The following is a 22,783-nucleotide window of genomic DNA, read 5'->3' on the forward strand; positions in this document are numbered from 1 at the left end:
TCTTGAATGCCTGACTTCATGATACGTCTGCCTCAGCCTCCTAAAGTGCTGAGATTACAGGCTGAGCCACACCCCCCCCCCCACCACCTAGGATCAAGTTTTTATATTCTTAGAAGGTTCTAGGTAAGTCCATTCTACCTGAATCACTGCAGAGATTCTGTAGGTCCAGAGAGCCGATATAGTCACTGTACGTCCCAGCCTGGGTCATTAGGGAACACCTCAAGTAATGGCATGGGGGCCTCATTCTCGATTCGTGGAATGCAGCAGCTCTAGGGGCTCAGTTCTTGACCTGAAGCCGGAGCTCTACAGCTGAGCTTCTGTAGCTGCATTATCAAGGGGGCGCTGGAAACAATTCAGGGTTTTTCATGGGATTCCACAACCCAAAGGAGACTAAGAAGCCCTCTCTAATTCCATCTCCTGTTAAGATGGGAAAACAGAAAACTCAATAGCGTAGATTAAAAAGTATTGGTGGGCACCGTGGCTCACCTCAACTAAAAAAATACAAAATTTAGGTGATAGTGGCGTGTGCTAGTAATCCCAGCTACTCAGTAGCTGAGGCAGAAGAATCACTGAGCCTGGGAGGCAGAGGTTGCAGTGAGCCGAGATGGTGCCACTGCAGTCGTCTGGGTGACAAGAGTGAGACTGTCTCAAGAAAAAAGGGAAAAAAACAAAAAAGAGATGCACTGAGACTCCTTTCCACCAAGAAACAATTCAGTCTTTAGCAAGAGCCTTAGGTATAAGTTGAGAGTAACAGCACCTACTTACATAGAACACCCATGTTGCCAGGCTCATGTCACTCAAGAAAAAGTGAACTAGTTGGTAGGTTTTGTCACAGGGGTCTTCTGCGCCCCCTTGAATTCTGGGCCTAAAAATGAGGCTAAGGCTGCAGCTTTGTAAGACATGAGCAGTTACAACCATACTCCCTGACTGTGAGTTCCATCTGATGCTGCTAAGTGAAGGGGCGGAGCCTTGTAGTGGCTCAAAGAAAATGTCACAAGCTCTCGGCCTTTCTCGAAGCCCTGGGCACATAAAACAGCAGGAAGGTCCTTTCACCTTTCACCCCTTTCTTGCCCAGAAAGGAAGGACGTAGAACAGGGGGCCTTTCTTCTGGGCTCTGCTGCCTCTGCAGGCCCTCCCCTGCATTAAGACACTGCAAGACACGGATGGCAGACTCCCCCTTAAATAGCTGTTTATTGGCAGTGTGCTGGAAAGGGCGATGGAGTTAGCATTCACAGACGACATCACACAGCACTGTCACAAGGGAGGCAAGAGCGTGGGCAAGCCAGCCTGGAACCCCGGAGTCGAAGGCCCCCTCTTCAAGAGCGTGTGGGAGGGGGCGGGGCCTGGAGTGTTGGGGGCTGCCTGGGAACACCTCCGCTTAGTAGGCGTGGTTAGAGATGAAGAGGGACTCGCTGGCAGCAGCCCCAGCCTGACCACTTGGGGTGTACTTTCCTTGACAGGCGAGGCTGTTGGCCTAAGCGGGGAGAGGAATGGAATGAGAAGGGTTCTTCTCCGAGTCCCACCCACCCAGGCACCCAGCCTGCCTCCCGCCCACAGCCTTACCAGGGCGCGCTTGATGTACTCCTCCTGCGCCGCCTTCTTGTTTTCCTTCTTCCCACCCCAGGCCTTCAGGGCAGAGGCCTGCAGGGCTCGGCCGTAGGAAAAGGTCAGGGCCCAGGGCTTCAGCAGGGGGCACTTGTTGATGGCGTTCAGGTTGATGGATGCCTCCTCCTCACTCTGGCCTCCAGAAAGGAAGGTGATCCCTGGGGAGCAGGGGCGAGAGGTGGGAGGGGCTGTGGTCAAAGACCCAGGAAGCTGGCAGGAGCTGGTAGAAGCTGCCATGGAAATCTGCCAAATGGGCATAGGGTCATGGGTGGAGCTCATCTACTGCCATGTGTCAAGATGAGAGTGTGGGCCTCACCAGGGACAGCGGGGGGAACTGTGCGGCGCAGCGCTGTGACAGTTGCCATGGCAATCTCCTCGTGAGAAAACTTCTGAGTGCAGGCGTGGCCTGGGGTAACCATGTTGGGCTTCAGCAAGGTGCCTTCCAGGTAGATGTGGTGGTCGCTCAGAGCCTTGTAGACAGCAGCCAGCACCTGGAGGAGAGCAGGGGCACGGGGGGTGGAGGGGAGGACAGGGCCCCCTCCCAGCCACCCTGCATTGGTCAGGCAGGCAGTCACCTACCTTCTCGGTCACATACTGACAGCGCTTCAAGTCATGGTCCCCATCAGGGAGGATTTCAGGTTCCACGATGGGTACGATGCCATTCTGTGGGGTGAGGGACAGGGTGGCTGTGAGGCCTCCTAACTTGGGAGTCCCACCTACAGCTCCGCATCGCCACTGGCCAAGATCCTATCTCAATGATGCCAGGGACCTCAGGCTGCAAAGCCTTCAGCAGATTACAGGAGGCAGCCACCTCCACCTCCTCAGATCCTCTCCCAATCCCTCCTCGGCCCCTCGGCCTCACACAGCCCTTGAGTGTCCTCTACAGGCCAAGGCTGATGCTTGCCTGGGGAAGGCAGGCACCGTGGTGGGTGGCTGGCAAGTTAGTGACACTGGAACCAAATAAGCGGGAGGCCTACTGGGGACCTGCAGGCCCACCTGCTGACAGATGCTGGCGTAACGGGCCAGGACGTTGGCATTTTCCATGATGGCGAGGGCCGAGGGGGTGTGCTCCCCAATCTTCAGCACACAACGCCACTTGGCGAAGTCAGCGCCATCCTTCTTGTACTGAGCACAGCGCTCGGACAGCCCATCCAGCCCTAGGAGAAGATGGAGGAGTCAAAGCGCAGTCGGGAGGGGCATGTGGTTTTCACTCCTCCCTGCACCCAAACCTGCTTGGGCTGGGTTTGTAGGACAGACAGACAAACAGTTCTCACCTTGGGTGGTGGTCTCACCATTTGTCCCTGCCAGGGGGACCACGCCCTTGTCTACCTGTTGGGGTTCGGGGGAACAACATTAAGACATAAGAAATGACCTCTAGCACCCTTTCCACTGTCGCCCAGGATGGAGTACAGTGGTGGGATCTCAGCTCAGTGACGCTTCCACTTCCCAGGCTCAAGTGATCCTCCCGCCTCAGCCTCCCAAGTAGCTGGGACAGGCGTGTACCCTTTTCCTCTTTAATCCCAAGCTTCCCCCAAATGTACTTAATCTCTTAAACTGCATCTCAGGGCTTGTACATATTTTCTTTCTTTTTCTTTTTTTTTTTTTTTTTTGAGACGGAGTTTCGCTCTTGTTACCCAGGCTGGAGTGCAATGGCGCGATCTCGGCTTACCGCAACCTCCGCCTCCTGGGTTCAGGCAATTCTCCTGCCTCAGCCTCCTGAGTAGCTGGGATTACAGGCATGCACCACCATGCCCAGCTATTTTTTTTGTATTTTTAGTAGAGACGGGGTTTCACTATGTTGACCAGGATGGTCTCGATCTCTTGACCTTGTGATCCACCCGCCTCGGCCTCCCAAAGTGCTGGGATTACAGGCTTGAGCCACCGCGCCCGGCTTCTTTCTTTTTTTTTTTCTTGAGACGGAGTTTCGCTCCTTACCCAGGCTGGAGTGCAATGGCGTGATCTCGGCTCACCGCAACCTCCGCCTCCTGGGTTCAGGCAATTCTCCTGCCTCAGCCTCCTGAGTACCTGGGATTACAGGCACGCGCCACCATGCCTAGCTAATGTTTTGTATTTTTAGTAGAGACGGGGTTTCACCATGTTGACCAGGATGGTCTCGATCTCTTGATCTTGTGATCCACCCGCCTCGGCTTCCCACCCAAAGTGCTGGGATTACAGGCGTGAGCCACCGCACCCAGCCTACGTATTTTCACTTAGTTACGGTAACTAATCCTCTGAGACAGGATACTCTGGGATGTTATTTAACAACAAATGTTGACTGAATTTGATGTCAGGAGACTGGGGCTCTGCCACTTACTAACTCTGTGAGCAAAACACTTCACTTCCCTGAGCTTCTGAGACTTTCGTCTGTAAAGTAGGAATAAGACTCTTCTCTTAGAATCATGAGGATTGGGTGGGTGCAGCGGCTCACGCCTGTAATCTCAGCACTTTGGGTGGCTCAGGTGGGCGGATCAACTGAAGTCAGGAGTTCGAGACCAACCTGACCAACATAGAAAAACTCTGTCTCTACTAAAAGTGAAAAATTAGCCGGGTGTGGTGACGCATGCCTGTCATCTGAGCTACTCGGGAGGCTGAGGCAGGAGAATTGCTTGAACCCGGGAGGTGGAGGTTGCGGTGAGCCGAGACTGCCCCATTGCACTCCAGCCTAGGCAACAAGAGCAAAACTCCGTCTCAAAAAAAAAAAAAGAACTGTGAGGACTAAAAATGCCAAGTAAATGCCTTAAGCCTGAAGCAGGATCCCTGCAAGTTTCTAGGCCTCCAACCCAGCATTCATCCCCTGCCTCAGTAACCTGGATTTCCTTCCTTCACCTCCAGCTCAAACCTCACTTCCTGAGGCCCTGCCCCTCACCTTGATGCCCACAACACCGCCCTTGGATTTGATAACTTGGGGGAAGGGACGCCCATCATCCGCCTTCTGGTAGAGTGTCTCGTGGAAGAGGATGACGCCCCCGATGCAGGGGTTCACCCGGTCATCAGCTGTCAGCAGCAGCTGACGGTAGAAGCGCCGGTTCTCCTCGGTGTTCTCAGTGCCAATGGACTGCAGCCGCTTGGCAATGCTCCCTGGGAGGATGTGTCACATGGGAATTAGGGGATCAGCCTGCCACTCCCAACCCTGCACCCTCCACCCGTTCTGTCTCCTGCCCGCACCAGTGGACTCATCTGCAGCCAGGATGCCCTTGCCCGGGGCAACGATGCGGTGAGCGATGTCAGACAGCTCCTTCTTCTGCTCCGGGGTCAGCGCTGGATATTGGTAGGGCATGGTGCTGGTGGTAGCAAGTTCCTGGGTACAGGAAACAGAGAGAGAGAGGATTGGTTAGCTGGGCCTTCTCATGATCTCCCAATGAGCAGGGCCCCTCGCCTGGAGGTCAGGACAAATGTTCCCTACTTCCCCTGCCCCACACCCAGTAGGCCCTGGGGGCACTTCTGGTCCCCAGGTCTCCCGTACTCCCGACTTCCCTATGCTAGGCCTGCCCCTGTACCTTTCCTAACTCTGTCTGGTGCTGGGTGTTGCCCAGCTGAGGGTGGAGTTGCCCACTGGCAACTGGGGGAAAGGAAAAGGCCATAGCCATGGACAGGTGGGTCATGTTGAAGCTGGACCCTTCTGGCTTGCGCCTTGCCATGGGGTCACCTTGCCTGAAAACAAAACCGAACCGGAGTATTTTAGAATGTAAAGGTCGTGAATCAAGCAGAGGGCCCAACACCCTTGTGGGAAAGGGCCCAGATAAGGAAAAGGTCTGTGCTTCAAGCCACACAGCAACCCCGGAGCCAGATCTGAGATTAACCCAGCTCTTCTGACTGCCACTGGGGCATTCCTTCCAATCCACCCAAGATCCCAGGGCTGGCGGGCTCCAACCCTTCAAGGACATCCCAAGGTCAGGGTTTTCCCCACAAGGGAGGGGGCGGGTGGTAGGAAAGGGGTATTAGGAGAAAGATAAGAGGGCAAGGAGAAGCCCAGGCAAGGGCCCAACAAGTCCTAGCCTGAGGCGAGGAGAGGAAAGCGGTAAGCTTTGCTGTGGTTACTTCCTACGGGGCAGAGGGGCAAGCGCCCCATCCCTTTCCAAGAAAAATGCTCCTGTCGCTTCGCAAGGCTGTCGCTGGTTCCGGGCTCAGAATCAAGGTCGCCCGATAAGGAAAGACGGAAAGTGTTAATGGGGCATCAAGCGCCACCGAGGGGTTTCCCCTCCTCGCCAGGGGCGCCCAGTTCCGCAGGGCAGGAACCAACCTCCCGCTTGCGAGAACCCTGGGGGTGTACACGGGCCGGCCCTCACCCCTCACTGCCTGTTAGGATCCCCGCCGAGACTAAGGGGCCCTAATCCTTTGCCACAGGGGTCCCTGCAAGAAAAGGGGAGGGGAATGGTCCTCCATCTCGTCTGGCTTCCTCCCCCGCCATGACTCAGCGCGTGCAGCGGCTGCATTGCGCAGTTAGGTGACCTCAGGGTGGAGGGGCCGGGAACCTGTGTGTGGCCGGTAGTGGGGAGACGCTGGCATGGGGTGAGAGGGGGGCTCCACGCGGACGCCCAAGCCGCCACTGCCCTCAAGATCCTTCTCCACGGTCCTTGGTCCCCGCACGTGAAGAGGGGCGCTCACCTGGTACAGGAGAGGGGCGAGTGTGCGGGATCTGGCAGCGGAGGACGGCGGGCTGGCGAGTGGACTCAGGGAGCGAACGCGGCACTCGTCACCAGGACCCCTTCTGCGGCGCGTTCCGAGAGGAACGCAGCCGAATCAGCCTCGGAGGGGGCGGCGCAAGGGGCGGGAAGGAGGAAGGCGGCGCTCGGCCTTTTAAAGGCACCACTCCGCCCTCCGCCGAGCTTTTTCCTTTGCGGGGAGCGGGCGGCGTCCAATTGCAAGCGAGAGAGTGGGCGACGGGCCGCCCCCGAGAGGCGCAGCCCAGAGGCCGCACTAGGGACAGGACAGGAGGTGAGAACACGATTCCTCCCCCGCCCCCCTCGGACGTGACTCGGGCCACATCCCGCGGGTCGCCAGGGCCCTCCCCTCCGCTCCTCTTCCCCCGCCTGGCGCGCTCTTGGGCGCCGTGACTCAGCCAGAATATTAGCACCGGAGGAGTTGGGGACGGGAAGGTGGGGGATGCGGATGGAAGAGTCGGAAACGAAGGAGGCTGGGCTTGGCCTCCCAGGCCCAGCCCGCGGCCCGGGGCAGCCCAGCTTCCGGCCTGCGCGGCTGCAGCGCGTGTCACCACCGGGGCCGCACAGCGCAGTCGCGCGTCGGCCTGCCTCGCCCGCGGCCTGGGCCCTGCAGGGCGCGGAGCCGATTCCGCGTCACCCGTCACTAGCCCAGGCGTAAGAGAGGCGGAGGAAAGGGCGGCGAGAGAATACGCGGAAGCGCGAGAGGACGGCGCAGGTGGCGCGGCGCGGAGGCTAGGCCTCCCCGGTGTGGGCTCCCGGCAGGCGGGGCAGGCTGGGTCGGGTCGCGCATGCGCGCGCGCGCTCCACCGGGGCGGGCACCCTGCACCACCGAAAACCAGACTGCGCAGCCATGTACCGGCCGCTGCTCGGTCTCGGGCATGCGCGGCCGCAGTCCCTGCCAAACGTCTTTCTTGGACCTGACTTCCTTCTCCAGAATAAAATCCGTCCCCGAGCTCATCTGCCTCAGATGCTTTCTGAGCCCCCAGCTCCTACCGTCCAAGTCTCCACTCCTCATCCGGACCCATCAGGACCCTGTCGGCTCAACCCCACCCCCACCCCCACCCCGGCCAGGTCCTGCGAGGGACCCACCTGCGGCGAGGCTGAAGAAGCCGGCAGAGCCTGGTCAGCAGCGAGTGAGCCAGGGGTGCCCGGGCTGGGTTATAAGGCGGCTCCTGCCCGCCCCGCACCAGTGTCCCCGACCTTCTCCGATGACCTCTGCCCTTTTCCCGCCACGGATCCTCTGGCAGGAACCTATATTTAGGGAAACCTGAAGCCCCTGACATTCACACCAGCGTGGGGCCTGGCCTGGGGGAAGGGGGAGGAAGGCTTGGGTCTGCCCTATTGACAGAGAGGGAGCCCCTGCCCACTTACCGGTGCTTCAAAGGAAATATCTTCCTTGGAAATCCAGACAGAGGCTCTTGGTTGTCAAGAGAAATAAATCTCTGGCTAGGGATCTGTCGGAGCGAAAAGGGGTGAGGGGAGTTGGATCACGTGGCCCCCCTGCCATGCTCCTTGGCTCCTTCTCTAATCTCCCTCCTCCCCTGACTCCCTGCAGTGTTGGTGGCTGTAGTGATTCTCTGGAGCCTTGGGGTTTTGTTTTTTTTTTTTTTTTTTTTTTTTTGAAGGAGAGTAGATACTGGCACTACACTCACCTCCTAAAATAACAGTCCGTGCACGAAGTGTGGTTGGCACACCGATGAGTACCCGGTACTCAAGGCCCAGGCTCCTCTGTGTGGTGAGCAGTGCCACCCCCCTGCCCACCTTAAAATAGAATCGTTCACTTGGGTAGGGGAAGGGGAGCCAGGGCACCTGCTGGAGCACTAGCCCCTCTTCTGGCCCTCCAGAGGAGCTGCCGTCCAGCTCGTCAAGAGTCCTGCCCCTCAGGGAGCCAGGCCCTGCACAGCCACTTTGAGTTCCCAGGCCTGGGTGCTGGGCAGGCCATTTGTGGTTCCAGTGGCCTGGAGAAAGGTGTCCTTCTGAGGTCCCTCAAGAAGGAGGGCACATGGGCCCTGGGGGCTGGCCGCTCCCCAGAGGGCAGGACACTGGGTCCTCATCGGAGCTTGATCTCGAAGCAGAGACAGTTGAGGCTCTGGCAGTCGGGAAGCTGGCACGTACAGGCACAGTCGCAGAGTGGGCAGCAGCGGGGGCAGCGAGGTGCCCAGTCCTGAGGGAGGAGAGAGAGGGGTGTGAGGGAAGTGGGATGGGGCCAAGTCTGTTGCTCTCTAAGGAGAGAAGGGAACAGAGAGGCCTGGGAAGTCCCACTTGCCCAGTAGAACAGAGGGTACTGTCCCTCATTCCCAGGAACAGCAATTGCCTGTGCTGTTGAAAAATCAGCAGAGTCCTTGTTCTGAAAACTGAGATCAGGAGCTAGAAGCAATAATTTGGGGGGTCTCTCCTTCCCATTTTATGGGTGAGGAGACTGAGAGCACAAGACCAGAGAGCAACTGGCCCTGGGTCCCGTGCTAGAATTTGGGCCTCCTGATGTCCAGCTGAAAAGATGGTTCGGCCACAGTCCTGTGGCCTGTGCAGCTGGGTCAGAGAAAGCACAGGTTTTTCTGTCCATCATGAAAATGACTTGTGGGCTTTATGAACTTCCTTGGTATGAGACCAAACTAGAGTCTCATTCACCATTTTCGAGCATCTACTCTGTACAAGGCACAGACAACATTCATGAATGATTTTAAAAATCTTTCTAGGTTATTTGAAACTGGCAATTCACATATTTTTAAATTTTTTTTTTTTTTTTTGAAACAGGGTCTCACTCTGTTGCCCAGGCTGGAGCCCAGTGGTGCAATCTCAGCTCATTGCAGTCTGTGCCTCCTGGTTCAAGTAATTCTTCTGCCTCAGCTTCCCAAGCAGCTGGAACTACAGGTGTGAGCCACCATGCCCAGCTACTTTTTGTATTTTTAGTAGAGATGGGGTTTCACTATGTTCGACAGGCTGGTCTCAAACTCCAGACCTCGGGTGATCCACCCACTTTGGCCTCCCAAAGTGCATGGATTACAGGTGTGAGCCACTGTGCCCGGCCATTTTTTTTTCTTTTCACTCTTGTTGCCCAGGCTGGAGTACAATTGCTCGATCTCGGCTCACTGCAACCTCTGACTCCTGGGTTCAAGTGATTCTCCTGCCTCAGCCTCTGAGTAGCTGGGATTACAGGCATGTGCCACCAAACCTGGCTAATTTTGTTTCTTGGTAGAGGGGTTTCTCCATGTTGGTCAGGCTGGTCTCGAACTCTCAACCTCAGGTGATCTGTCTGCCTTGGCCTCCCAGAGTACTGGGATTATAGGCATGAGCCGCTGCACCCAGCCATATTTTTAAATTAAAAAAATTTTTTTTTTTTTTTGTGAGACAAAGTCTTGCTCTGTTGCCCAGGCTGGAGTGCAGTGGCCTTATCATATCTCACTGCAGCCTCCATCTCCCAGGCGTGCACCACTATACACAATTTATTTTTTGTTTTTTATTTTTAGAGTTTTGTTCTGTCACCCAGGCTGGAGTGCAGTGGCGTGATCTATGCTCACTGCAACGTTTGCCTCCCGGGATCAAACGAGATTCTCATGCCTCAGCCTCCCGAGTAGCTAGGACTCCAGGCATGAGCCACCACACCTGGCTAATTTTTGTATTTTTAGTAGGGTTTGACCATGTTGACCAGGCTGGTCTCCAACTCCTGACCTCAGGTGATCTGCCCACCTCAGCCTCCCAGAGTGCTGGGATTACAGGCATGAGTCACCCCACTGGACCATTTTTTGTATTTTTGTTTGTTTTGAGATGGAGTCTGTTGCCCAGGCTGGAGTGCGATGGCGCGATCTTGGCTCACTGCAACCTCCGCTCCTGGGTTCAAGCCATTCTCCTGTCTCAGCCTCCCCAGTAGCTGGGATCACAGGCACCTGCCACCACACCCCACTAATTTTTTGCACTTTTTTTTTTTTTTTTGAGACGGAGTTTCACTCTTGTTACCCAGGCTGGAGTGCAATGGCACAATCTCTGCTCACCGCAACCTCTGCCTCCTGGGTTCAAGCAATTCTCCTGCCTCAGCCTCCCGAGTCACTGGGACTATAGGTGTGCGTCACCATGCCCAGCTAATTTTTGTATTTTTAGTAGAGACAGGGTTTCACCACGTTGACCAGAATGGTCTCGATCTCGACCTCATGATCCACCCGCCTCGGTCTCCCAAAGTGCTGGGATTACAGGCATGAGCCACCGCGCCCGGCTTTTTGCACTGTTTTAGAGATGAGTTTCACTGTCTTGGCCAGGCTGATGTTGAACTCCTGACCTCAGGTGATCCGCCCACCTCGGCCTCCCAAAGTGCTGGGATTACAGGCGTGAGCCACCGCGCCTGTGCCATTTTTTCTATTTTTTTGTAAAGACAAGATTTCACCATGTTGCCCAGGCTGGTCTCAAACTCCTGGGCCAAACCCATCTTGGTTTCCCAAAATGCTGGGATTACAGGTGTAAGCCGCTGCACCCAACCAATTTAATGTTTTCAAAAGAGTTATATCTCTCTTAATTATCAGAATCCTGAGTAATCTCTTACAAAAGAGAAAATGGATGGCTGGGCACGGTGGCTCATGCCAGCACCTTAGGAGGCCAGGACAGGTAGATCACTTCAGGTCAGGAGTTCGAGACAAGCCTGGCCAACGTGGCAAAACTCCATCTCTACTAAAAATACAAAAATTAGCTGGGCATGGTGGCACACACTTGTAATCCCAGCTATTCAGGAGCCTGAGGCAGGAGAATCACTTGTGCCCGAGAGGGAGAAGTTGCAGTCAGCCGAGATCGCACCACTGCCCTCCAGCCTGAGCAACAGTACAAGACTCTGCCTAAAAAAAAAAAAGGAAATGGAAGCACAGACAGAGAGGTAAGTGATGGGAATGGAGCTGGGATGGGGATGGACAGTCCTGCCTGTGATCCCTCTCGAGCCTTCTGCCTCCCAGTGCCAGGAACATCAGCCTCTCTGGGTGGGCCAGGACATCCCATGTTCTCCACTGAGCTAGCATGGGACTCATGCTCAGCAGGCATCTGAGATACAGATGAATGCTGAATGAATGGACAAATCTAAGCATATCATTTGTCCTCTTTAGGCAAAGAAGAAAGAAGAGGGCTTCTCAGCTCCTGGGGGAGACAAGGACTGTCTTGTGGGGAATAGGAACAGATTGTCCTTAGAGATGGGAAGAACTGGTCTATCCAGCACACTGCTGTCCAGCCCTAGGACAGGATGGCCTGCAGCTGCCTTAGGCATGGCTGGAGCCAGTCCAAGGCTGAAGTGGGACACACCCAGGATGGCTGTGTGACAGAAGACTGGCTCCTTGAGGCCAGAGGCAGTGACAGTCACAGTTGTACAATTCAATCAGAAACTTGGCCAAGCCAGGAATAGGGGAATGACCTTTCCAACAGCTGAGGTTTCGGGGTGCAGTGTCAGATGGCTGGTGAGATCATGTATCATCAGAGGCTGCAGTGAGGGGAGGGGACCTGCCACCTGCAGGGACAGGGGTCTGAACTGGGCTGTGCTACTGTCTAGAGAACTCCCTCCTTGGGGGAGGCTGGAAGTGTCATGGTGGAAAGGAGAGAGAGAAGTGATTTTCTTGTGTCTGATGAGGGTGTGGTTTGGGGTGTCTCTAGGGAGTCCCAATCTGGGGATGAAATTGCCTCTGTGGGTTTTTGAAGGACCACACCGCCGTTCTGTGCACAGACCCGTGGTTGAGAGAGGCTCTGCTGCCATTACCTCAGAAAAGAGGGTATTAAAAGCATTTCTTGGCTCTCTCCCTTGGAAGGGTTTAGATCTTGTCATTAATAACTGGCTAATGGATTTCTCAACTGTTACAAGCAGCCATGTGGCTTCTGGAAGGAATCTGCTGTTTAAGTACATTAAACAAGGACTCCGCAAGACTGTTAACCCTTGTGTCTCTCTGGCTTTCAGGAGAGTTTTTCACTTGAATTTTTTTCCCGTTGACTCTGAGAGCTGGTCATCATCTCTATTGGTTAAAGCTTGGGCCCTAGAGTCAGTAAGGCCTGGGTTTGAATCTCAGCTTGGCTAATTCATGTTTTCCTCGGTTTCCTCATCTCTGAAACAAATATAACACCTAAAGCTGGGTGTGGTGGCTCACGCCTATAATCCCAGAACTTTGGGAGGCCAAGGTGGGCGGATCACCTGAGGTCAGAAGTTCAAGACCAGCCTGGCCAACACGGTGAAACCCTGACTATATTAAAATTACAAAAATTAGCTGGGCCTGGTGGTGGTCGCCTGTAGTCCCAGCTACTAGGGAGGCTGAGTCAGGAGATTCACTTGAACCCAGGAGGTGAAGGTTGCAGTGAGCCAAGATCGCACCACTGCACTCCAGCCTGGACGACAGAGACAGACCCAGTTTAGAAAAAAAAAAAAAAAAAGGAAAGAGAGCTATTCTTGTCATCATAGCTTCTTCCCTTAGCAGTGCTTCTTACCCTGGTGTGCATGAGAATCCTGTGAGAACTTGTGAAAGATTCACAAACTGTAGTCCTATCCCAGACCTGATCGTGGGGCCTGGATGTCTGGCTTTCCTTAAGTCTCATACCTGCTTCTGATTGCATGCAGAGCTCAGCAACCACTGCTCCATAGCACATCATTTCTCACCCTCTGTTTTAATGGTCTAGTTACTTCTCTCTTTCAGTCACCAGAACGGAAGCCCTGCAAGGCTGGGGGCCTTATTTATCTTGTTTCTGCCGAGCACCTAGGGCCCTAGATAGTGACTACAGTAACTCCATAAATCTTTGGTGAGTGAGTGAATGAGTCAGTGAATGAATGAAAGAGATCCTAGCAACATGCCCGTGAAAGAAGCAGAGCAGGCAGGTTTCTCCCTCGGTAAGAGAAACCTGGGTTTGTGATCCGGCTGGTCCAGCCATATAACCTCCAAGTCACTCCAGCCTCTGTAAGCCTCAGTGTCTACAGCTACAAAATGGCACAAGAGATTTGTAACCTTGGACAGGCGCGGTGGCTCACGCCTATAATCCCAGCACTTTGGGAGGCCAAGGTGGGCGGATCAAGAGGTCAGGAGATGGAGACTGTCTTGGCTAACACAGTGAAACTCGGTCTCTACTAAAAATACAAAAAATTAGCCAGGTGTGGTGGCTATAATACAGTTGCTCGGGAGGCTGAGCCAGGAGAATTGCTTGAACCGGGGGGGGGGGGGGGGGGTGCGGGGGTGGGGGGGGTGGGGGGTGGGGGGGTGGGGGTGGGGGGTGGGGGGGTGGGGGGTGGGGGGGTGGGGGGGTGGGGGGGTGGGGGGGTGGGGGGGTGGGGGGGTGGGGGGGTGGGGGCGGAGGTTGCAGTGAGCTGAGATTGGGCTGCTGTACTCACTCCAGCCTGGGCGACACAGCAAGACTCCGTCTCAAAAAAAAAAAAAAAAAAAGAAAAGAAAAGAAAAAAGAGATCTGTAACCTTCCTGGCTTACAAGGAAACTGAAGGAGAGACTTAAATGTTCTTTGTGGAAAGACAGCTCAAGGACAGAAAGAACATGCCCCGCCCTCCACCATGCTAAATCCCTTCCTAGTTCCAGCAGAAACCAGAGAGGATCAAGCCCTGACATCTCCAGGTTTGAAAGTTCCTGCAGCCCTCTGTGGGGAAGGTAGGAGGGCCCAGTCCATCCTTACAGTGCACCTCACCCATCCTCTCTCCTAACCAGGAGGTGAGTCCCTGGGTATTCACTGTAGACAGAGGGGGTACGGGGTGGCATCCTTAGGACAGCAGGCCAGAATTCATTTTGTAATGGAGCACCTCCTATAACACAGGAGTTTATATAGCCCAGGGTCTCCCCTTTTTTTCCCTTCTGTCCCTCAGCCCCAACCCTGGGACTCCTCTCCTGGCTGCCCCTGGGAAACCAGAAGCTGATTATCTGAAAATGCTCCTTGCCCCACAATTTACTTCAAAACTGAGAACATGCCAGGGATTAGCACCAATCACCGTGAGCCCAAGTTATGAATTTGCTCTTTTATTCTCCCCTTCCGTCCTAGGGAAGGAAGGTCAGCACTCCAAGGGCAGGCGCTTTGGTGAATCTCTGAGCCCAAAATAATCATTCCCCAGGAAGGCGGTCGATTACATTTAACATCTTTAAACCCACAAATGCAGAAAGGCCTGTTTTCTGCAAGCCAGGCTTCTCCCCTGAGGATTCTACTTCAGCTGACACTGTGGAGCTATTTGCAATGCGGGGCTGTCCTGTGTAACACTGGAGAAGCCATAAACTTCCCGCTGCTGGAGGGGGACAGTAATGCTTATGCGTCTCCACGCACAGGTATGGATAGGTGGCCAAGTGTGATGTCAAGTTAAAAAGGGCAAGTAGAGGCTGGGCACGGTGGCTCATGCCTGTAATCCCAGCACTTTGGGAGACTGCGGCTGGTGAATCACCTGAGGTCAGGAGTTCATCTTGGCCTGGCCAAGATGGTGAAACCCCATCTCTACTAAAAATACAGAAATTAGCCAGGTATGGTGGCGGGTGTCTGTTAATCCCAGCTACTCGGGAGGCTGAGGCAGAGAATTGCTTGAACCCAGGAAGCAGAAGCAGAGGTTGCAGTGAGCAGAAATTGTGCCATAGCACTCCAGCCGGGCAACAGAGTGAGACTCCGTCTCAAAAAAAAAAAAAAAGGCAAATAGAGGCTGGGCACAGTGGCTCAGGCCTGTAATCCCAGGACTTTGGGAGGCTGAGGATGGGGGAATCACTTGAGCCCAAGAGTTCAACAACAGCCTGGGCAACGTCATAAAACCCTGCCTCTTCAAAAGATATAAAAATAAGCTGGGTGTGGCGGCATACACTTGTAGCCTCAGATACTTGGGAGGCTGAGGTGGGAGGATTGCTTGAGTCCAAAAGGTAGAGGCTGCAGTGAGCTATGATTGTACCACTGCACTCCAGCCTGGGTGACAGAGCAAGATCCTGTCTCAAAAAAGGCGGGGGATGGGAGGACAGTAGCATGTATGATGAAATAACCTATGGGATACAAACCCATTTTTGCCAAATAATAGTAAAATACAGCAGTGGTAGTACTGTATATTAGTATATGAGAGATACATATAAAACAGCAGCATACTCTGGTTTCTCTTCATAACGAATAAATCTTTCGCAAAAAAAAAAAAAAAAAACAGCTTTGTGTTAGCTGGTTTGTAATGTGATTGGTACTTTTCATGTATTTCTATATGTATACTTCTTATACTTTACAAAAAGTAAATAATACTTTTTGTAATAAGAAAAATCATATAGGTTTTAAAAGATACCCAGCTCTTGCTGGGTGCAGTGGCTCATGCCTGTAATCTCAGCACTTTGGAAGGCCCAGGTGGGCGGATCACCTGAGGTCAGGAGTTCAAGACCAGCCAACATGGTGAAACCCCTGTCTCTACTAAAAATATAAAAATTAGCCAGATGTGGTGGTGGGCACCTGTAATCCCAGCCACTTGGGAAGCTGAGGCAGAAGAATTGCTTGAACCTGGGAGGCGGAGGTTGCAATGAGCTGAGATCACACCATTGTACTCCAGCCTGGGCAAAAGTGAGACTCCATCTCAAAAAAAAAAAAAAAAAAAAAAAAAGAGAGAGACCCTTAGGCCAGGCAGGGTGGCTCACACCTGTAATCCCAGCACTTTGGGAGGCCGAGGTGGGCAGATCATGAGGTCAGGAGTTCGAGACCAGCCTGACCAATATGGTGAAACTCCATGTCTACTAAAGATACAAAAATTAGCTGGGTGTAGTGGCATGCACCTGTAATCCCAGCTACTCAGGAGGCTGAGGCAGAAGACTTGCTTGAACCAGGGAGGTGGAGGTTGTAGTGAGCCGAGCTCAAACCATTGTATTCCAGCCTGGGCAACAAGAGCAAAACTCCGTCTCAAAAAAAAAAACTCCAGCTCTTTAGGAGTTTGAGGCTGCAGTGAGCTATGATTGTGCCATTGCACTCTAGCCTGGGTGACAGACCAAGACTCTGTCTCTAAAAACAAACAAAAATCCATGGCTGGGCATGGTGACTCACGCCTGTAATCCCAGCACTTTGGGAGGCCAACGCGGGTGGATCATTTGAGGTCAGGAATGGGAGAGCAGCCTGGCAAACATGGTGAAACCTCATCTCTACTAAAAATACAAAAATTAGCTGGGCAGTAGTGGTGCATGCCTACTCAGGAGGCTGAGGCAGGAGAATTGCTTGAACCTGGGAGGCAGAGGTTGCGGTGAGCCCAGATCTCACCACTGCACTCCAGCTTGGGTGAGAGTGAGATCTTGTTTCAAAACAACAATAACAAAAAAACAAAAAACCTGGCTGGACCCAGGGGCTCATGCCTGTAATCCCAGCACTTTGGGGAGGCCAAGGTGGGTGGATCACCTGAGGTCAGGAGTTTGAGACCAACCTGACCAACAAGATGAAACCCTGTCTTAAAAACAAAAAACAAAACAAAACAAAACAAAACCAGCTCTGGAGGGAGGAAAGTAAGGAAAGAAAAAAACAACGACTCGGTTCTCAGGGTTGTTGGGAAAAATGATGTCAGTAAAAAGGCCCTATACCTGGAATATAGTTCATTTGGTGAACAGGAAGGAGTTGTGTGAGCTGTTTTTCATTCAGCTCCCATTTTTAGAAGTGCTGGTTATGTGCTCTACATGTTACACACATCACCTTTCTCCGGCTGTCATGCTATTTTCTTTTTTCTTTTTCTTTTATTTATTTATTTTTTTTGAGACGGAGTTTCGCTCTTGTTACCCAGGCTGGAGTGCAATGAAGCGATCTCGGCTCACCGCAACCTCCGCCTCCTGGGCTCAGGCAATTCTCCTGCCTCAGCCTCCTACGTAGCTGGGATGACAGGCACGCGCCACCACGCCCAGCTAGTTTTTTGTATTTTTAGTAGAGACGGGGTTTCACCATGTTGACCAGGATGGTCTCGATCTGTTGACCTCGTGATCCACCCGCCTCGGCCTCCCAAAGTGCTGGGATTACAGGCTTGAGCCACCGCGCCCAGCTTTGTCATGCTATTTTCTTTTCTTCAAGTAGCTTTCATCACCAGGCATTGTCTGATAGATTGATTTTACCTGGCTCCACGTGATTCATACCCCGGAATAGTGCCTGGCCTAGAGGAGGTGCTCAGCAATAAATATTGTTGAGCAAAAACATGAATGTACAGATAATACCTAGATCAGACTCAGCGGGGCAGGGGGTAGGAATGGAACTCACAGCTCCGGTGGGCTGGGGGCAGCAGGCATCCAGGAACTGGGCCGGGCTAGGCAGAGGAAAGTCGCAGGCTTCAGCACAGGTCCAGCAGCAGTCTGGGGACCCAGAGGCACCTTGCTTCCTGCAAGGGGAGCTACCGTCCACGCAGCAGCCCTGGGCCTAGATCACAGGGTTCAGGATGGCCAGGCAGCAGGTAGTGACAGCCAAGGCAGCTTTCCCGAGGGGGCAGGAAAAGGTTTGGCTGGGGACGGGAGAGGAAGGACCCCCTGGTACCACAAAAGGGATAAATGCGAGGGCTTAATGGTAAGTGTCTCAGGGTAAGAGCCTGCAGATGAAGGGACCGGTTACCGGGATTCCTATTCCCCAGAGCCCACCCTTTATCCATGACCAGACCCCTCACCAGCAGGCAGTGCCTAGTCAGCAGCACTAGACCCAGCAGCAACAAATAGATGCCCACAGCGATGAAGACGATGGCAGGGATGGGGAGCAGCAGGGGAGGGCTGCTGACGGGAGCCGGGGTTGGATTCCACGGGCTAGAGGAGGCCTGGACGAGCACAGGAGGAAGGGGTGACAAGGAAGTGGAGAGGGGCTGCAGGAACACGGGAATACCATGAGGGACATGGAGGTGGCTGGGAGAGAAACAGCCACCAGATGGTGGAGAGAGCATCAATAGGACTACACCCTGATTCACTATCTGTTCCCCAAGCCTGCCTTATTCCCTGTCATCCCCAGTTCCTTCCAGAATGCCTCCAGAGAAATCTCTTGTCTCTGGGTCCCCTGCCACTCCCTGACTATCCCTCAGCCCACATTACTGGCCCCTCTCATCCAATTCTGCCCCTTTCCACCCCAGGTGTCCTTGTGTATCCCTCCCTCCCTTACAATCCACCAATGTCTCCCAGTGACTCACTTAAAACTTCTTTTATATATGTATTTATTTGTTTTATTATTATTATTTTTGAGACGGAGTCTTGCTCTGTGGCCCAGGCTGGAGTACAGTGGGGCAATCTTGGCTCACTGCAACCTCCGCCTCCCAGGTTCTCCTGCTTCAGCCTCCAGAGTAGCTGGGATTACAGGCTCGTGCCACTATGCCCAGCTAATTTTTGTATTTTTAGTAGAGAGGGGGTTTTGCCATGTTGGCCAGGCTGCTGTTGAACTCCAGACGTCAGGTGATCCGCCCGCCTCGGCCCCCCAAAGCGCTGGGATTCTCGGCATGAGCCACTACACTTGGCCAATCTTTTTTAGAGGCAGTGTCTCAGTCGCCCAGGTTGGAGTGCAGCTGCATGATCATGGCTCGATGCAGCCTGGAGTTCCTGGGCTTAAACGATCCTCCCACCTCAGCCTCCTCAGAAGCTGGGATTATAGGCGACAGCCACCACACCTGGCACTTAAAATTTATGTCAGTGACAAAATTCCAAATTTAGCCCTGCCTACCTCTCTTCCTCCCCTCTTCCAACCACACGATAGCCCTAGCAGTTTCCCGAATGCTGCAGCCTCCCTCTCACCCCAAGGCTGTTTCCGCTGCCGGAAATGCCTTTTCTCCTGGATTACTTGGTGAACTTCTTATCTTGGCCAAGAATACCAGAAATGTGCCCTCCCGTGGGAAGTCCATTCCTGGCACTCTTCCTCACAGCTCTTGTCCTGAGCTGGCGGGGTGCAGTCTGTGTTGGGTAGAAGCCCCCTCCCCAGTCCGTGCTGGAAGGTAGGCCCAGTTGGGGTAAGGACGGGGCGCTCAGGGGGCCCAGAGAGGGGAAGGGGCCCGGACTTACGTCCATGGAGCAGGGCAGGGCCAGTCAGTCCGGGAGCTGCAGAGGAGGGAAGGTTCTGGGTCTCAGAGGCTGAGAGGGGCCGTTAGACCGGGGTGCCCATCTCCTTCCCCTTTCCTGTTTGGGGAAACTGAGGCCATCGCTGGGCCGGAAGGTAGGGTTTGGGAAGGGGACTGGGGAGCCGGGGATCAGAGGCGGCGCTTTCCTCGCAGGCCGAGGCCACTCTCCTCCTCGGTCCCCACACCTCCCCGGTCGGTCGGTCCCCACCACCTTGCACCCTCCGGCCGCGGGCAATTCACTGATTCCGCGCCGAGCTGGGTCCAATCGGCCGAGGCGCCGGCTCCACCCAGAAGCCGTTCGCGGCATCCCGCCGTCGCCATGGAGACCAGCGCGGTGTTTCTACGGCAGCCGCCGAGGCCCACACTCCCTCCTCACGCCTCGCGGTTCCCGCCTGAGCTTCCGTGGCCACCGGGTCTGCGCTGTCGCGGCCCTAGCGGCCTTCTCGCGGGGACCGAAGGGGAAGAACGAATCCCGCCGTCGCCAGCCCGGGTCGGATCCTCATCAGATGCTGGACGTTAGAGGAGGCACCGCAGAGGGAGGATTGAACCCCGAGGCTACACTCACTACTTGGATGTCTCTCTGCCAAGCCACTGCGTGTCGCAGTGTACCTTCCCTCCTCTGCAAAAGGGAGAGACGCCTGCCGTTCAGGGATATTGTAAAAATCAGAGCTACTAGCCGGGCGCGGTGGCTCACGCCTGTAATCCCAGCACTTTGGGAGGCCGAGGCGGGTGGATCACGAGGTCAAGAGATCGAGACCATCCTGGTGAACATGGTGAAACCCCGTCTCTACTAAAAATACAAAAAATTAGCTGGGCATGGTGGCACGTGCCTGTAATCCCAGCTACTCGGGAGGCTGAGGCGGGAGAATTGCTTGAACCCAGGAGGCGGAGGTTGCGGTGAGCCGAGATCGTGCCATTGCACTCCAGCCTGGGTAACAAGAGCGAAACTCTGTCTCAAAAAAAAAAAAAAAAAAAAAAAAAAAAAAAAAAAATCAGAGCTACTTTTATTTTATTTTTATTTTATTAATTTTTTTTTTAAGAAAGAGTTTCGCTCTTGTTGCCCAGGCTGCAGTGCAAAGGTGGGATCTCCGCTCACCGCAACATCCGCTTCCCAGGTTCAAACGATTCTCCTGCCTCAGCCTCCCAAGTAGCTAGGATTACAGGCACGTGCCACCATGCCCGACTAATTTCGTATTTTTAGTAGAGACGGGGTTTCTCCATGCTGGTCAGGCTGGTCTCGAAATTCCGACCTCCGGCGATCCGCCCGGCTTGGCCTCCCCAAGTGCTGGGATTACAGGTGTGAGCCACCGTGCCCTGCTTATATTTTATTTTTATTTGTTGATTCATTTATTTTTGAGATGGAGGCTTGCTCTGTCGCCCAGGCAGGGGTACAGTGGCGCGATCTCGGCTCACTGCAACCTCGGTCTCCTGGGTTCAAGCGATTCACCCGCCTCACCCTCCTGGGTAGCTGGGATTACAGTCACAGGCCACCACACCTGGCTAATTTTTGTATTTTTAGTAGAGACAGGGTTTCACCATGTTGGACAAGTTGGTTTGGAACTCCTGACATCAGGTAAGTCCACCAGCCTTGGCCTCCCAAAGCGCTGGGATTACAGGCATGAGCCACCACGCCCGGCCTTCAATGCTACTTAAAAAAAAAAAAAAAAAAAAAATAGATGGTGACTCATGCCTGTAATCCTCGCACTTTGGGAGGCCGAGGCAGGCGGATCACCTGAAATCAGGAGTTTGAGACCAGCCTGGCCAACATGGCAAAACCCCGTCCTAGTAAAAAATACAAAAATTAGCCGGGCGAGGTGTCGGACACCTGTAATCCCAGCTACTTGGGAGGCTGAGGCAGGAGAATGGCTTGAACCTGGAAGGCAGAAATTGCAGTCAACTGAGATCGTGCTGTTGCACTCCAGCCTGGGCAACAGAGTAAGACTCTGTCTCAAAAATAAATAAATAAAATTAAAAATAAAAAAAGTAGTAATGGTGTTTTGCTATTTTGCTCATGCTGGTCTCAAACTCCTGGCCTCAAGTGATCCTCCTTCCTCAGCCTCTCAAGTAGCTAGGACTAGAGATGCATGCTACTGTGCCCAGCTAATTCTTTTTTTTTTTTTTTAATTTTTTGTAGAGGCGATGTCTCTCTATGTTGCCCGGGCTGTTCTTGGTCTCCTAACCTAAAGCAATCCTCCGTCCTCATCCTCCCAAAGTGCTAGGATTACAGGCATCAGCCACCGTGCCCCGCCAAAGCTACTTGTTAATTGTGTGGAATTATCAATATTTTTTCTTTTTTTCTTTTTTTTTTTTTTTTGAGACGGAGTTTCGCTCTTGTTACCCAGGCTGGAGTGCAATGGCACGATCTCGGCTCACTGCAACCTCCGCCTCCTAGGTTCAGGCAATTCTCCTGTCTCAGCCTCCTGAGTAGCTGGGATTACAGGCACGCACCACCATGCCCAGCTAATTTTTTGTATTTTTAGTAGAGACAGGGTTTCACCTTGTTGACCAAGATGGTCTCGATCTCTTGACCTTGTGATCCACCCGCCTCGGCCTCCCAAAGTGCTGGGATTACAGGCTTGAGCCACCGCGCCCGGCTCATCAATATTTTTTCAACCTGACCCCACTGCTCTATTTTTACTCCGTTTTCACAGCCTTCACATCACTGTCAAAGTGATTTCCTACCACCTACAACAGATCTTGCTTCTTTTCCACTTTAAAACTTCCAAAGGCTTCCCACTTACTCCACGAGAAAGCCCAGCTGCTTTAGCAGACTGTCAACACCGTCTACTCTGAGCCCTGCCTCCTTTCCTTTTATTCATTCATTCACGGCGTATTCAGCAGGTAACAAGCACTGCTGTAGTATCTAGCAGAGAATAAGGTAAACTTCCTGCCCTCACATTACTGACATTTTACCAGAGGAGGGAGACCAGATATTAAATATATATAGATAAATTAAATTCCGTGGCTGGGCGTGGTGGCACATGCTTGTAATCCCAGCACTTTGGGAAGCCCAGGCTGGGGGATCACGAGGTCAGGAGATCGAGATCATCCTGGCTAACATGGTGAAACCCCGTCTATACTAAAAAAAAAAAAAAAACATTAGCCAGCGTGGTGGCACATCTGTGTAATCCCAGCTACTCGGGAGGCTGAGGCAGAGAATAGCTTGAACTCAGGAGGCGGAGGTTGTAGTGAGCTGACATTGCACTACTGTACTCCAGCCTGGAGGACGGAGTGAGATTCTGTCTCAAAAAACAAACAACAACAAAAAACAAATTAAATTTAATTTTGTATGCCCTTGGTTCTTTTCTGATTTTTTTTTTCAGAAGGAGTTTCATTCAAGTGATTCTCCTGCCTCAGCCTCCCGAGTAGCTGGGATTATACAGATGTGCCACCACGCCCAGCTAATTTTTTTTTTTTCATCTTCCTCAGTTTTTTTTTTTTTTTCCATCTCCAGCTAATTTTTTTTTGTATTTTTAGTAAAGTCAGGGTTTCACCATGTTAGCCAGGCTGGTCTCTGATCTCTGCCTCCCAAAATGCT

At 53.3% G+C, this 22,783-nt stretch overlaps 1 protein-coding gene across 1 annotated transcript; it reads right to left on the reverse strand.

Annotated features, from left to right (window-relative positions):
• Positions 1 to 1,172: 1,172 nt before the first annotated feature.
• Positions 1,173 to 19,581, reverse strand: ALDOA (aldolase, fructose-bisphosphate A). The gene is given in 15 exon segments (XM_010340710.3): positions 1,173 to 1,474; positions 1,564 to 1,763; positions 1,922 to 2,096; positions 2,185 to 2,268; positions 2,602 to 2,762; positions 2,880 to 2,934; positions 4,472 to 4,683; positions 4,771 to 4,903; positions 5,103 to 5,256; positions 7,638 to 7,720; positions 8,076 to 8,234; positions 8,236 to 8,309; positions 8,312 to 8,430; positions 19,190 to 19,225; positions 19,457 to 19,581. Coding segments are annotated over 15 exon segments (1,851 nt in total). The 5' UTR covers positions 19,567 to 19,581; the 3' UTR covers positions 1,173 to 1,378.
• Positions 19,582 to 22,783: the final 3,202 nt, after the last annotated feature.

The sequence above is a fragment of the Saimiri boliviensis genome, chromosome 12, assembly GCF_048565385.1.
Source record: "Saimiri boliviensis isolate mSaiBol1 chromosome 12, mSaiBol1.pri, whole genome shotgun sequence".
NCBI classification, from domain to species: Eukaryota; Metazoa; Chordata; class Mammalia; order Primates; family Cebidae; genus Saimiri; species Saimiri boliviensis.